The sequence below is a fragment of the Astatotilapia calliptera genome, chromosome 13 (genome assembly GCF_964374335.1).
Source record: "Astatotilapia calliptera chromosome 13, fAstCal68.1, whole genome shotgun sequence".
Taxonomy (NCBI): domain Eukaryota; kingdom Metazoa; phylum Chordata; class Actinopteri; order Cichliformes; family Cichlidae; genus Astatotilapia; species Astatotilapia calliptera.
Window position 1 is genome coordinate 14,946,632 of NC_137434.1, and position 14,869 is coordinate 14,961,500.

The 14,869-nt window shown below is 37.8% G+C and overlaps 3 protein-coding genes across 5 annotated transcripts in view; all 3 read right to left on the minus strand.

Annotated features, from left to right (window-relative positions):
• The window catches only part of LOC113034520 (peroxisomal N(1)-acetyl-spermine/spermidine oxidase), a 9,833-nt gene extending 9,408 nt beyond the window's left edge, over positions 1 to 425 (minus strand). Inside the window, exon 1 of one of the 2 annotated variants that reach the window (XM_026189151.2) lies at positions 180 to 425. In XM_026189151.2, coding sequence (XP_026044936.2) covers positions 180 to 333 — 154 coding nt within the window. In that variant the 5' untranslated portion in view covers positions 334 to 425. The remainder of the gene's footprint in view (positions 1 to 179) is intronic. The other variant, XM_080287944.1, reaches the window with a different exon arrangement.
• An 843-nt stretch (positions 426 to 1,268) lies between these two features.
• Positions 1,269 to 9,538, minus strand: LOC113034521 (peroxisomal N(1)-acetyl-spermine/spermidine oxidase-like). Its single transcript, XM_026189154.2, has 11 exons — positions 9,520 to 9,538; positions 9,187 to 9,397; positions 8,016 to 8,192; positions 7,773 to 7,903; positions 7,495 to 7,682; positions 5,695 to 5,876; positions 5,318 to 5,487; positions 4,981 to 5,066; positions 4,755 to 4,867; positions 3,224 to 3,378; positions 1,269 to 2,698 (listed from the first exon to the last, which is right to left on the minus strand). Exons 2-11 carry the CDS (start codon positions 9,338 to 9,340, stop codon positions 2,567 to 2,569), a joined length of 1,488 nt encoding a protein of 495 aa, XP_026044939.1. The 5' UTR covers positions 9,341 to 9,397; positions 9,520 to 9,538; the 3' UTR covers positions 1,269 to 2,566.
• Positions 9,539 to 12,504: 2,966 nt separating this feature from the next.
• The window catches only part of rassf4a (Ras association domain family member 4a), a 28,307-nt gene continuing 25,942 nt past the window's right edge, over positions 12,505 to 14,869 (minus strand). For both annotated transcript variants that reach the window (XM_026189175.2, XM_026189176.2), the window contains 2 exons: positions 13,616 to 13,713; positions 12,505 to 12,953 (listed from right to left, as the gene is read on the minus strand). In XM_026189175.2, coding sequence (XP_026044960.1) covers positions 12,884 to 12,953; positions 13,616 to 13,713 — 168 coding nt within the window. In that variant the 3' untranslated portion in view covers positions 12,505 to 12,883. The remainder of the gene's footprint in view (positions 12,954 to 13,615; positions 13,714 to 14,869) is intronic.

Sequence of the window (14,869 nt, forward strand, 5' to 3'; positions counted from 1 at the left end):
CTTTAGGTCATCCAATCACATCCAACATGAAAGTGCAGTGTGAGGAAATAAAAAAAAAAAACTTTACACTGTTGCTTGCCATCATGACAAGAAAATGAATTGTGTGTTTGTAATTTGCGGACACCAGAATTTAAAAAACTGCAGATTGACTGAAAAAGCCCTAAGTGCATGTTACTCACCGATCCTTCCTGTTTTTATTCGTCCTCCGCTTCTTCCTGTCGCCTCCAGTATCCGCACATGATGAAAACCAGCTTTCACCAGTTTCTGTGCTGCTGCTATACCAGCTATCCCACATCCTATGATCACTACTTTCGCGTCTCTGTGTCCACCCATGTCTGGCAACAACGGTGAACCGCAGCTGTGTCCTTCAGTGGAGCGAAAAACCCCCCCAGCTGCGAACAAAAATTCTTCCGGTCAAGATTTTCAGAATAAAGTCCATTTTCCGATTTTCCCTAGAAAGCTTGACTACATGGAAAGTTATTCTCGCCATTATAAATAAAATACATTGAAAATATGTTTACATTATAATATATTATCAATAAGCCAAAATTTCAGGTTTCAAAATTGTAACTTAATAACTTAAAATTTAAAGTTATTTTCTTTGTAAGGAGTGGTCACTCCTCCAAAAAAAGCTTTGTTGAGACAGAGAGATAGAGACAGATGAGCTGACAGAAGAAAAGTTTGCATGCCTCCCTAAAGCTGATCACATGACATCACCTTATATATTCATAGAGAGCTACTTTGTCTTTAGTGGCTTTCTTAAATAAAATACACTTCATTACACATTGAATATTTTATTTGGTGACTTTGAGGAAATGTATTTGTATTTCCAAAACACAAAGACTTCACTTGTCAGTTAATAATTAAAGTTGTATCCTTACTGCAGTTTTTCAGTATTAAACTTCAGAGTATTAGAGAGCAGACAATGTATTTTCAAACAGAGGACTGACATCAAGGTTCTTACAGTTAGCTGGTATTTTGATCTATATAACATACTAACATTTTCATTTCAGATGACAGAAAGCCTGAAACGCCTGGGTGCCCTAGAATGCACCTGGATCCTGGTAATCCTGGTTTATGATTAACCTTGGTGCTTCTAGTACAGAAAAGAAAAACACCTTTGTGGAGGTGCAAGTGAGAAAGTTCCTGCTCTTTATGCATAAACCAATAAAGACAAGAGTATTTGGTGACCTCATAAGGTGAACACAGGGGGAGAAAAAAGTAGACATTAATTTACTTGCATAAATAAACACAGTAAATACACTACAATGTGTCCATGTTTGATTTTATTTATTAATTAAAAACACAATCACAAACCTGGATAGAGCCCTTTTGTCCACTTGTGACAAGTAAAGCAAAGTGCATCTCCTGTCATTTACTTAAGTTTTATTATAGGGAATCTAATAAATTATGTTTGCATAAACTGAAACAAAATCATTACATAATTCGAAATATTAGGAGGACCGCGGTCCTTTAGAAAATGCAAATATATCATTATTTTGTGTTTAATGTAATGTTTCAATGATTTGGTGTTCTCCCTATTGAGGAAATGAACTATTCTGCATCTGAATCACACATTATATTTGTGGTCTTTTTATTCTATAGAAAGACAAAAAACACACAAGCAACTACATAGCATGTGTCCTGATTGTGGTTTAAAACAGATGATTTGGACTTTGATTTGTGCTTATTAATCATTGCAAAATAGTTGCAATGTCCAGGGAATGCATTTATGTATGGATATTTCCTCTATGGAAAATAAAGCTATTATTTGGTGTACTTTTTATCTAGCTTACTTCATCCATACCTGCAAGTTTTCCCATTTTTAATCAATTCCTTCCTCAGTCACACTCACTAAGGGTTGTATCACTAACCCCACGCCACACTGACCCACTTTTCAATAACTTCCTGCTACTTTGCCTGCCATTTGTATTTGTTCTATTGTACCTGCTTTGCTTAGCAAATTTTATCCAAGCACCTGCCCAACTACTGCTTGCCTGTAGCGATTAAGTCACGTGTGATCTACCTGTCGTTTTTATGGTATGCCATGGTTGACCATGCATAACTGTGTCTTATTTGTTCATAATACACTAAAATTGTTCAGTGCTCTTATTCTTTGATATTTTTTATTAAAATTGTTGGCATTGATTCAGTTTATGCATATTCTTATTTTTAAAATCACAACAAAAACATAATTTTACTTTCATTAATATTACCAACAACTCCACCAGTAAAAGTTCCCTTGGCAACATGTTAGCAATGACTAATGTATAATGTAATGCGTCAACCTTTAAACCTAGATAAGGAGTGGAACTCCAGATTACAACATAACTATGCCACAAGCCCTCTTTTTTCCCATATTCAGCACTGTGGTTTTTAGTGCCAAAAGACAACCACTATGATTACTCAGTGTCACCCGATAAGACACAGATAAGATTTGTCTTTTATCTTATCTGACTAAAGAGCAGTCAGAAAAGATAAAAGACTTATCTGATTGTTTTTTAGTTTAAAAAAAAAAAGCTAAAAGAAAAGTCTTTATCTTTAAATTTCTTATATTACAGGGAATTCATGGGCTAACAGAAGCCCAGTAGTGAGTGATGAGTCTATCCGCTTCTCTCCACCCAGTAATAATTGCTCCATGGACGGTGGAGTAAAAGCAAGGATGGGTCGCCTCTCCAGCAAACAACACCTGCAGGGGCTGAAACACACAAGCAGTAAAAGTGAGAAACATTTTTCAAGGTTATATTATGTCACTTTCTGTCTAACTATAAAGTAACAGAAGTCAGTACTTCCCTGGGCAATATGACTCACTTGATTTACTAATAGTTCATCTGCTGCACACCATGCCAAGATATGTCACGTTTTCTACTAGCAATTCTTATCAAACTGTGTTGTGATTTGGCGCTATATAAATAAAATTGAATTGAATTGAACTGTGTTATCACTGGCAGTTTTTATAGATTGAATAAACAAATGTGAACAAATGATGCATTTTTTTCCAACAGGCTGCTAGTAACAAAGCGCTAAAGGATACTTTTTAAAATGGATTTTAACGGACAAAACACTCCTCTGAAAATGGTCAGGTACAAGGACTGGACTGAACATTTTTAAAGACATTCAAAAAAGCCTGGAGAACTCTTACTCAAGACCACTTTAGAAAAATGACATGAAAGTCTGGCTCCTTGGAAGAAAAATATTAGCGGTGGCTCAAGACGTTCTGTACCTGTGACAGAGTTTCCTGTGAAGGTAGAGGTTCCATCATGTTCTTCAGGTCCTTGGCTGTACAGCCTATGGCTGGGTGACAGTAGGAACCGTATGTCCAGGGATCAGTGAACCACCGGGAACACAGGATTCTCTTTGGTGTGATGGTATCGTTTCCTACACACAAATATGAAATAACCAAGGCTCAACAACTTCAGAAAATATATTAAAAAAACAGATATAAATAAATTACTTTTACTACATATTAAAGCCTTCCCTCTATGTATGACAGCTTTTTAGGACTTGAATACTGTATATCAGTAACTATTTGCTAGCTCATTTCAGCAGGCAGTGCCTTATACAGCCTGCCCCTCCAATATGCCCCCTGTGACAGCCAGTGGGGTGGCCTTGTGTTCTTGTTTTCTTGTTGCCTGTTTCTTGCAGGTAGGTAGAGCTGACCCAGTTATAGATGCAGCACACCTGAGCAGGCCAGTCCCAGTGTATAAAGACACCTTGACTGAACCATGGCTGTCTCTCTTTGTCTGTCACTCATTATGTTCATTTTGTTCTTCAGTTATGGCTGTTGTATTATTTAACTTGTGTTTAAGTTTCTTTACCTTATTTCATTAAAAATATCTTACAGCCTTTAAAAGCCTGTGTGTGGTCTCCCACTTGCTTGTCACGTCCTTTGAGCTGGGTTGTGACACCCCATTCTGGTTTATTAAAAAGCAGCAGCTGGATCAATTATGGATCAATTATCTGAGAAGAATATTTCTTGCTACTCAAGCTACTTTTAGATGCTCCCCTTTCCAAAACATGTTACCACATTAGGCAGCTCTGTATATTTGAGTTGACAGATTATTATGGGTGCCCTTCCTGACGTAGTGTCCAGGCGATTTGTGTGTTTTCTTGGGCACAAACCAGGTAGCTTCTACCTTAATGGTGCCCATTCAATACCTATTCAATACTCGGTCTAACATGTACATTTCTGCACTAGAAGGTTTCAGTCGAGGAAAATAGCTGCATAGTTTTCTACAATCAATTGTCATCTGCACAGTGGCCTGTTTTGGGCATGTCAACATCAGAGGATAAACTCTGCAATCTGACCTGGTTTCATAAATCTATACTGAACTATTTTCCCAATACTAATATGTTATATATAAGTAAGAGTGTGATGACTATCAGATTTTTAAAATATAAATACAATTTGTGCCAACATCATATTAGCAGGTTCAACCACAAACTCAGTCTTATTGCTGTAAGACATAAAGATATTTAGGTAATAGTCATACACGTTTGCTGCTCGATTTAATGCCATTATATCTGCATATATACTCTTTATTACCTGAACTTGTTTTATTCCTATAACAATGAGATGTTTTATAGATTTCTAACGAAAAATTGAACTGTTGTGATGCTTGTGCATACAGAAAAGTTTTCTTAGGTATAACAACCTTTAATTTTAATCATTAGTCTCTTTGATATTTATTTTTTATCTTTAATTATGCTATAGAGGAAAGAGCTATAAGGTTTAGATCAGATATAAAACTTACCTGTGAATGTACGGACGAGGTTTGTGATTGACTCTCTCACTTCTTCCTCAGGAAGTGTCTCCATATACTCTGCCTCATGGCCACAAATCCAACCACAGAGAACATGGCTACCCCTGAGAGTTTGTGTTAATCAACAAGAGAAGTCAGAATGCTGGTTTGAATTGCAAAGGAAACTTTATAGGAGGGAAAAATCATTAATGGTCTCTCAGATTAACATGTCACTTACGTTTCAGAAGGTTTATGCACAGTGAATGTCACCAACTTCCTTATCCAGGATTCACTCACATCTGACACTTGGTCTGACACAGTCTCCTGAAAACACAAAAGGGTTTATGTCCTCTCTGATCTCTGGCTCTAAAACACAAGTTCACACAATGTCTCTATTGTTTTACCCTTACTAGGCAACATTTCTGAGATATTTTATTGCATCATATACATAAAAACAAAGAAACAGGTTCATATCTTTAAAATTGTGCAACAAAGTTTAAAAATATCTGTCAACCTGTTATTAAGACAGGTTCGGTACATACTTATGAAACTATTCTGGCTGCTGTATTACAAACCTCGTCTTCCCACACGAGGTAGATGATTTCACAATCAGCATCCCACCACGGCGATTCAAACTCCACAAATATTTTGTCACATGTTCCAAATCCTAGTGTCTCGATCGACTTCAGCTTGTGGGCCGGGAGAGGAGGGTAGAACAGAGAGGAGTGGTGCTTCTTCAGATATCCTGACAAAAAGAAAACGTATTAAAAATTGCATAAACTGCAGCAGAGGGTTAAATCTAACTTGGTCTGTATTCCATTGTTAAAGTGACACTACCAAAACCCCGCCATTAAGATTAAGCTCTGACATTGGTCGTAGCACGGAATTTACAATTAATCAATTTCATGCAGAGATACGAAAAACAGGATGAAGTATATGAAAAGAAGTTTACCTAAAGGCACAGTGACAATAACGTGATCAGCAGAAATCCTCTCGCCATTCTCACACTCAACCGTCACAGGACTTGAGCCACACTCTGTGTTGCTCCAGTGGACACAGCTCACAGGGCAATTGTAGGTCACCAAATCAGAGGGGAGTTCAGACATCAAGTTCTCGATTAGGCGCTCAAATCCTCTGCAAGATAAGATACATTAAGATGACCACAATGCAGCATCTGTAGTACATTTGTATTTTATATTTGATGTGATAATCATAGCTGTTGACAATGACAAAGTGATGATGAGTGTCCATGAAGTGTGCAAAACTTGACTCACCGCTTACTATTGAGGTTCATTAGATTAGAGCAGTGGTTCCCAAACATTTTTTGCTAGGCCCCCCTTTGTTTTACAAGAAAAATGTTCGCGCGCATACGCACGCACGCACGCACGCACACACGCACACGCACGCACGCACACACACACACACACACACACACACACACACACACACACACACACAAAGACATCCTCCAACCACACACACCCTTATTTTGCTCCATTGCGGTTTATTTTACACCTCAAACATTTAGTAAACAATTAAAAATGACAGGTAGTAATAAAATAAACTACTAACTCTTTTACACTGCGTCCACACCTACACGGGTATTTTTGAAAACGCAGCTGTTTCGTCCACACGTAAACGGCGTTTCCAATCACCGAAAACTGAGATTTTTTAAAACTCTTTTTTTGCCTTTACGTCGCCACGCAACCTCAAAGGTATGTGCCTTTTTTTCACGTCACGCTGTGCGCCACGTTATTGTTTACATGAGCTGATTTACAGAATGGCGGATAGAGACGAAATACTGTTACTGTTAATCTGACTATCTTCAGTTTTTACAGGCTTACATACACACACAGTTACTGTCACTCCATTTACAAGGCAGAGGCGTCACGGTGTAATTATTTTACATGTAGTTGTTTTTTTTTCCTGTGTAATAATATTCAACATTGCTATCAATACATTTTTCAAAAAATGCCTTGTGCAGGTGAAGCCAAAGGGAAGATATGCTTCATCATATTTTCTAGTCTTTGGCTTAGAATGAAGTTGGTTTAGAAACATATTCAGCTATGCTTCATCTCCTGCTTTGTGTTTCTGTGACAGCCCCGTGCTAGCTTAAAGTTGTTTCAGCATGTGCTCCTGGTTTTTTCATAGTCTTTCAAGACTTAGTCGTGGTTAGTGATTCTCTAAATGAATTAAGGTGCAGCGAATGGAAATCAGGCCCATGACCTTTAATATGGCAGAGTGCCAAATATGTCTAAGAGTTAGCTCAAGCACATGTCCATGGATCCTGTCTGGCTACTTTAAATATAATCTGTAGTGAATAAATAACAAATTATAAAGATTAACTGGGTGAAACTGGAGCAGTCAAGAGCATTTTCTATTTATTTAGTGCGTACTTACAGACATCAAGGTGCCTGTATTTCATTGTCTTAGTCTTTATTGTGGATAAATTAGCTTTGTTCTTGTAAAACTAGACAATAAATGAATAAATAATAATTAGCTAATCGCTATAATAAAAACCACAGAAGGTTCTCACACAGGCTGATCAGAGGAGTAAATAAAAGAAACAATCTAAAGGACTAAGGATCTAAATCACTGCCACTTTAATAACTCAGTATTAATCAATGCAGCTTTACTCTTTGACAGCACTTGGTGGTGAAGGCATAAACTTAAATTGCTACAGGTGAGCAAATGACAAGTAAATGAATGGCATTTATGTTAACACCCTTTATGCATACAATGATGCACAAACCTTGGAAGCGTGCAGTCCACGCCACGTAGGCTCTTATACATAGAAAAGCCTGCCAGGTCTATGTCATCCATGCTATGAGTGGCACTTCCACAGCACTCAAACTTCAGCATAGTACTGAAGGCAGAGAGAAGCAGCTGCCTAGTGGTTTCATCCTCATCTTTCCACCTTCCCGCTGCTTGGTTCTGCGCCTGCACAAAATGCCAAATTTCAACAAAACAGATTTTTTTCTTTACAGCTTTTTATATCATCAGCAACAAGCATAATTCAAAACAATGTACCTTTGTTCGCATGAAATGTCCTACACTCTCCCAGGATGTGTTTTTGCGATTTTGAAATTGTGAAGTGTTATCTAAAATCTCACGAAACAGCTCCTCAGCTGGTTCCATGCTTTCTGCACTCAGCCTCTGACCTTTGGGACAGAATTTAAAGTTGTAATAACAATCACAGCTTACCAAGCACGCTATTAATATACACGATGATGCGATGTGCTGAAGTACACTTGTGTTACTATGTCTGGTCACCTGAACTGCTGAACCAGTTGGGGACCAAGGGAGGATCTTCATCCACGTCTACGGCCTGGTTCTTTGGAGTGAGGGCTTCTGGAGGCAGGAGGTCATAGTCACGAGACAGACAAAACAATGGGTTCTCCTCAGATGGGCCATGGATGTAAGCCGCACCAATCTCTGTAATAGTGCTACCTGTCAAAGAAAAACAAGTCTTTGTGTACATTTACTTGCACAATGACAGTAAACTGACCAAAGATTAAGTTGACAGCATAATTATCTTGATGATGGGAGGCCGTTGTACTAGTAGATCAGGTTAACTCTTTGTAATTCTGAGAAAAACTAAACACACCCCATGAGTCAACAGCTGGAAGAACCACCTGTAGCAGCAATAACTATAAGTTATTCTTTACTGCATGACTTTAGTAGTCTCTCACGTCTTTGTGGAGGAACTTTGGCCAACTCTTCTTTACAATGTTGCTTCGGTTTATTGAGGTTGGTGGGCATCCATTAAAGCACAGCTCTGTTAAGGTCCCACATTCAATCGTGTTGAGGCCTGGAATTTGACTTAGACATTGCAGCACCTCAATTATTTTCTTTTTCAGCTATTCCGCTTTAGTGCTTGGGATCACGATCCTGTTGTCTGACCTACTTTGGGCCAAGCTTTAGCTTGTCAGACAGACACTCACATTTGACTTTAGAATACCTTGGCATACAGAGATCGACTCAACGACTGCAAGGTGCCCGGGTCACATGCCTACAGCGGACTGCCAAAACCCTTTTTTTTCTGTGTGGTGAGGTTCATCCAGACTTTCACAGCACCTGGTTGCTAAGATGCACTTAGTTTTTCACGGCACTGCATAGTGTCCTGTAAAAACTTTAATGTGAGGTGTCTGTATGCACTGGCATCATTTTTGTGTTGTTTCACCATTCGGAAAACATCAGAAAGCTGCACAACAGTCCAAGCACTGAAACTGAGAATAAGTACAACAGAAGATGCTGACAGCAGCAGGTGATTGAAAGAGACAAGAACATGTTGGATCGCTTATCCTCCTAGATTGTCTGCAATAAAGATGCTCACACTTAGAAATTAATGTTGTTCTTACTAAGGATTTAATTTAGTTGGTTTCTGATTTTCTGACAGTGTAAAGACGAAACTGACTAAAACAGAAACTACATATAAACTTACCCAGAGTTGCTGTTTTTATTCGTCCCCCGCTTCTTCCAGTCGCCTCAAGTATCCGCACATGACCATATCCAGCTTTGACAAGCCGGTGAGCCGCTGCTATACCCGATACTCCACATCCTATTATAACTATCTTTGGGTCCGCACTCGTCGCCATCCTTGGTTCGCATCGAACTGTAGGACTGTCGCTCTCACAGCTTTATCTCAACTTCACCTCGGGGCGTGTATGAAATAAGATACAGTGTGACTCGAGCATACAGTGGGGTGTGACTTATATATCGGTGTACATTATATAGTAGCGGTAACGCGTTGGCAGTCCGTGGACGGCACGTCTACCTGCAGAGAGGGTCTGTTGTCGATGGAGGCAGTGTCGAAAATAGGCGGCAGGCTACAGGTGAGTGGGCTACTCAGCCAGCCGTGGACAAGACTGAAGTTACGTAATACAAAGAGCTGAAGTGAAACAGAGTGTTAAAGGAAATGAAAAGCGCCCACTACAGCCGCTGTCTGTGCCTCTCTTGCTGTATTCATTATTATTTTTTAGCTCTTCTCTTGCTACTGGTGGAAGTTACCTGTCCTTTCCTTCCCTGTTTCGGCCCACCTCTCAACCAATCACCGTTTGACCAACGCACAACGTCATCCACGTCTAGGAACGTGCAGTTGGAAGACTGCGCTGCAGCATGTTTGCGGTACCTGTCCGTAGGAAAACGCAATACACAAAATGAAACAATTAACGGACCATAAACACATCATCAGGAAGTATCATTTCACTTTGTACTAACTTGTTTATATAAGCAGTGACCACAGACACTTGACATGATTTCTCTGACATCAAACTGGGGAAAGGACCATAAAAGGCAAGAAAAATGAGAAATATAGTTTTGAAATGATTTACAGACACATCTGCCCCAACAGCAATTTGGTGATTTTTTAAAACTTTTAAAGCCCTTTTAAAGCCCTGTTTGTTAAATGCTAATGTTTTTCTAAGAGCATCTCCCAACCAAGCTGCAACTAATGCAAAATGAAACCAGTGCTGAAGTGCCAAAAGTCCCAGTTTCTCCAGTGGCCCCTTGATAGATTTAGCTACCAGTTCCTAATTTGAAAAGTTGGAAGTGCCTTAAAACTCCATTCTTTTAACTGGCCAGCAGGCTGCTGTTGGGATGGACTCTAAGCAAAAATTCACAGGGGACCCCTTCAACCGTTCATCACCATTATTTTTATAAATAATCTCACACCCCTAACAGTACCAACAGTCCTATAAAATCCAGGTGTTTATTACGCCAGAAATGCCAGTGACCACATTTGTTTGTTCCTCTTCTTCTTTTTTTTTTTTTGCACTCCTAGAAAAATAATTCATAATTTTCCTGGCATGATTCTGTCCCCTTTGAGTCGGATCGAACCCCCTTAGAGAGGTTAGGTCTCGCTAACTGTCACTGCCAACTTTGCACATTGTAAGATAAGATAAGGTAAACTTTTATTATTCTCACATGTGGGAAATTTTTTACTGAAGTAACTGATGTACTTTAGAATTTTCAGCCCCCCACTTGACCTGTGATCTCAGTAAACTTTTATATACAAATATCTCAGATTATTTGTAAATGGAATAACAGCTCATTTTGTAAATTATGGTTCTGATTAGAGCTCACTAAGCCTGTTTACATTGCCTATCGACTTGCCAATCAAATTGTGAGCCAGTGAGTGTGTAGTGTGCCACAGTTTCCCAGTTAATTTAATCCATAGACAAGATGAAAGATGGTATCATTGGTCTGGGTCTTGCAGTTTTGTCATTTCTGCACCAGTGTAATTTTTCCACACAGATGGTTCTGTTTAGGTTGTGCCTACAGAAATAGTTTTTGTGCATCAGTATTTCAATGGCCACTAGAGGGTGCTATTACAGTAAAAAAAATGCTTTAACAAATGGCCTGTTTGTGTTATTTACACACACATGAAAACAGCGAATTACAATAAGTCTTTCTAAATGGCATTTTAATTTATGTGCAGTACAGCACAATTAACATTGTATTTAATACTGATTTTCTCCCTTTAATTTTAGGATGATATTAAAATATGATAAAACGTTTTGTTTTTGGGTTCAGAGATGAGATTGTAAGTAAATTTACAACAACAGGAACACCAATTGATAAAACAGTCAAGGTCCACACAGTAGCTCTTTGGTGAATGCAAATCATTACAATTGTTTTTATTTTTGGTTTACTGCTAATCAGTTGCCAGTCTCTCAAACCTATCAGCTAGGGTGCAAAGGCCAGGTTTTCACAGCTTCCTATGAAGCAGTTTTATTTGGATCACGGATGTGGTTCAAGACCTCCTGTTTTGTGAATCAGTCATTGTTTATAGATGCAAACGATATATCTTTAAAAGCTTAACCATCTTCAGACAATAGCTGATGTTTTTGAAATTACTTTTCAGAATTGTTATCCCCCCCAAATGGAACATTTACATGCATGCAACAAATTCAGTTGCAATGATCAATAAAACTTGCTTTTATTGAACACAATCAGAAACCAGAAATTTTCAGCTATGTAAATCCAATGTCTGCTTATAGTTTCTACTAACTTCCATGCATAGATATTTAGTTTAATATATAGCAATCTAACAGAATATCTTATCCATTTGCAGGAAAGGCAGACTCTGATGCTTATCAGGAATTTTGCACGAGCATATGTTTTTCATACTGAAAATTAAACCAGTATTCAAAGGCTCAAAAGAAATTACTTCAGCAAACATGACTATACTTGGAGTTTTTCCATTTCTGCAGGGTTTTAGAAGTTCATAAGATACAGCTTTCCTTAGCTGGACACAGTTAACCTTTAGCAATATTCCCTTAAGTAGTGGATAAATGTGACCAATCTTCCTCTTGCCCAATTTTTCAAACTAAATTTGCTTTAGTAAGACCATGAGCTCTGTGAATACATGCGAGATTAATGGTTGGGAGTAGGGAGCATTATTGAATTACTGTTATGATCTGATAAAACAATAATAGTGAGTGATTGTAGGTCAGTGTTTAAAGTCAAGGTTGAGCCACAAAATATTACAAAAGTCTTGCCGTTTGTAAATCTGTGGGAAAAAGGAACAGCCATACTCTCTCAGGATACCTCTATTGTGTAATGCTGAAAGGGTCAGGGTTCACACACACACACACACACACACACACACACACACACACACACACACACACACACACACACACACACACACACACACACACACACCCCTCATGGGAAGTAGCTGGCAAAGAGGGCTGCTTAGAAGAACAATGCTAATGTGTGTTCAGTCTGTGGAAACACAGGAAATAATAAATATGGCTGTGTGTGTAAGCCCAAGCTTAGTTTCTTTATTATAAGACATCAAGCAGTATTTTTGAAGGACAACACTAAAGCTGATTTATTAGATAAAAAGGTCCAAGTCAGAGAAAACATTACCAAAACACTTCAGTATAAATATCCATATGTGCAGTAAAGATTTTCATACAAAATGTGAATATATTAATAGAAGATATCAAAACAGTGATGCACTTAGTTGTAAAAATATTGACAGAATAGATGATACAAAGTGGTGACTCACTTTTTCTCCTTTACCTCTACATTCACTAAAGTATCTGGAACTATTCCCATACTAAAACAACAATCATTAGTGTTGCACCCGCCCATTCCCCTTACACATCAGCACGCGCTTATAGAAACAATCATGCTCTGTCATCAGTGTGAGCTCTGTCTTCAAGCTGATGCAGTATCATAGATTTCAGGGCACTGTACCTGCAGAGGTGGGGAAAAGAAACACTCGAATAAAGGCTTTGTGTTGCATGTTCACACTTAAACCCAAATACATATTTATTTATTACTGAAGAGTGGTATTATTTTAATGAAAAGACTGAACAAAGAATGTGTTATGAATGACTTGTTCGTCAGACTGTCAGTGGAGCTTAGCTACTTAGAACACAAATCCTAAAAAAGAATACAGGTTGAGACAATTTGATGCAAGTTAACTGTAACCATGAAAGGCACAGTTGCGATTCCATCACTGACTTGTAGTAATTCATGGAAACGTTATCCCAACCTTAAACCTGATCTTAACATTGCAATGTAATATTTTTCTTATGATGATGTGCCTTTTGTCTCCAGAAGAGAAGCAAGTCTGAGAGTCTGTTTACCACAGAACTGTGTAAACAGACTCATAAGGCCACATGAGTCATAAAAGTACATACAATGTCAGGCTTAGTAGGCTGAAATCTCAGTCATATGAGGTGAAAGATTATATAAGCTTGCAAACAATAAGCCGTGACACTGTCCTTAACTGAAGAGTGACTGCCTTGTTTTGATTCCGTAATACTGACAGGAAACATGCATATTGGCTCCACATCATGAAATAAATCAGTCGAGATTTACAACATTTATGAGAGGAGAGACTCTTGACTTACTTTTTGGTCAGTTTGATTATTTCACGTTCCTCTTCCTCTTTCAGTTTTTCTACAAAGCTGTCTAAAACGGGAATCTCAAACTTTATGTACTGGGCAACCTGGAAAAAGATAAATTCAAACGTATCATTTTGAGGGAGAACTATCCACAAATAAATGTTACACAAAACAAGGCTTTTTTCCTTTCCCCTGGTTTAGCACTAAGATGGCAGAAAGCACTCATTACTGTTATTTATTGTATTCTTGTGCTTTTCAGTGCAACTGATATATTGTTTGCTTTTATGGAAAGGTCTGCATTTTGTGTGAGAGTGAATATTGCGACTGGAATCTGCTGCAATTGTGGCCCATATACATAGCCAAATAGATGAATACCTGTAACTTGTGCACTTTGTGTTCACACCTGCAGGAGTAATTGGGGTGTCTGCATCCCATTCTTTTTTATTCTTTCTTAACTTCATTGAGATGTATAGATATAGTATACATAATATAGATGTATAGATATTTGTTTACCCATTATTTGGGACTCTAATCCTAATTTATACTCTGTTTAAAAAAAATAAATAAATAAATATGACATTTACTGTTCATTATTAAATTGTTGTTTTGCCTGCAGGGAGCTCAGAAAATGGATATTTATCGTGTTATTTTAAATTTTCCCAGACATAGCATAACATACACTTTTTTGCAGAAAGTGATAATCAAACTGCTAAACCAAATGCACACTCTTAGCACATAACACAAACAAAATAAAATATACTTTAAACTACAAATACTTAAATCAACAAATATTTATTCCAAGAAAAAAAAGCCCTCAACTTTATTTGAAATAATCAACTGAACACGTATTGAACAGTTTTTCAGTTGTCTTAATACAAATTGTCAAAAGTCACTTCTGTGTTTTACCCAGAGAAAATTGGGAATAAATATTACTTTGGCATTTTGTTTAAAACTCTAATCTTTTAAAAACTATAAGATGACACGACAATAATAAAAGGACATGTCAATGAACAATGAACCGAAATCAGACAAGTGAGATTTGGCTTTAAGTTATTATTTTAAATAAAGGTAAAACTTTTGTTTACTTGTGGAAAAATAGTGTTGCCTTTCTTAATTTAGAGTGATTCAAATGATAGACTATTTGGGGAATGTACCGAGCAGCAACCTTATTTATATTACAGTGTTGTCACAGATTTAGTCATGTTAGCCATTGTTACATCAGTCCCTAAACAGGAAATCTTTTCTCAGCTTGCTAATTAT

Coding starts and splice junctions, on each gene's coding strand:
- LOC113034521 (XM_026189154.2), bottom strand. CDS start 9,340: ATGGCGACGAGTGCGGACCCAAAGATAGTTATAATAGGATGTGGAGTA. Junction 8,193..9,186: donor AATAAAAACAGCAACTCTGG/GTAAGTTTATAT, acceptor TTTCTTTGACAG/GTAGCACTATTACAGAGATT. Junction 7,904..8,015: donor CAACTGGTTCAGCAGTTCAG/GTGACCAGACAT, acceptor TCTGTCCCAAAG/GTCAGAGGCTGAGTGCAGAA.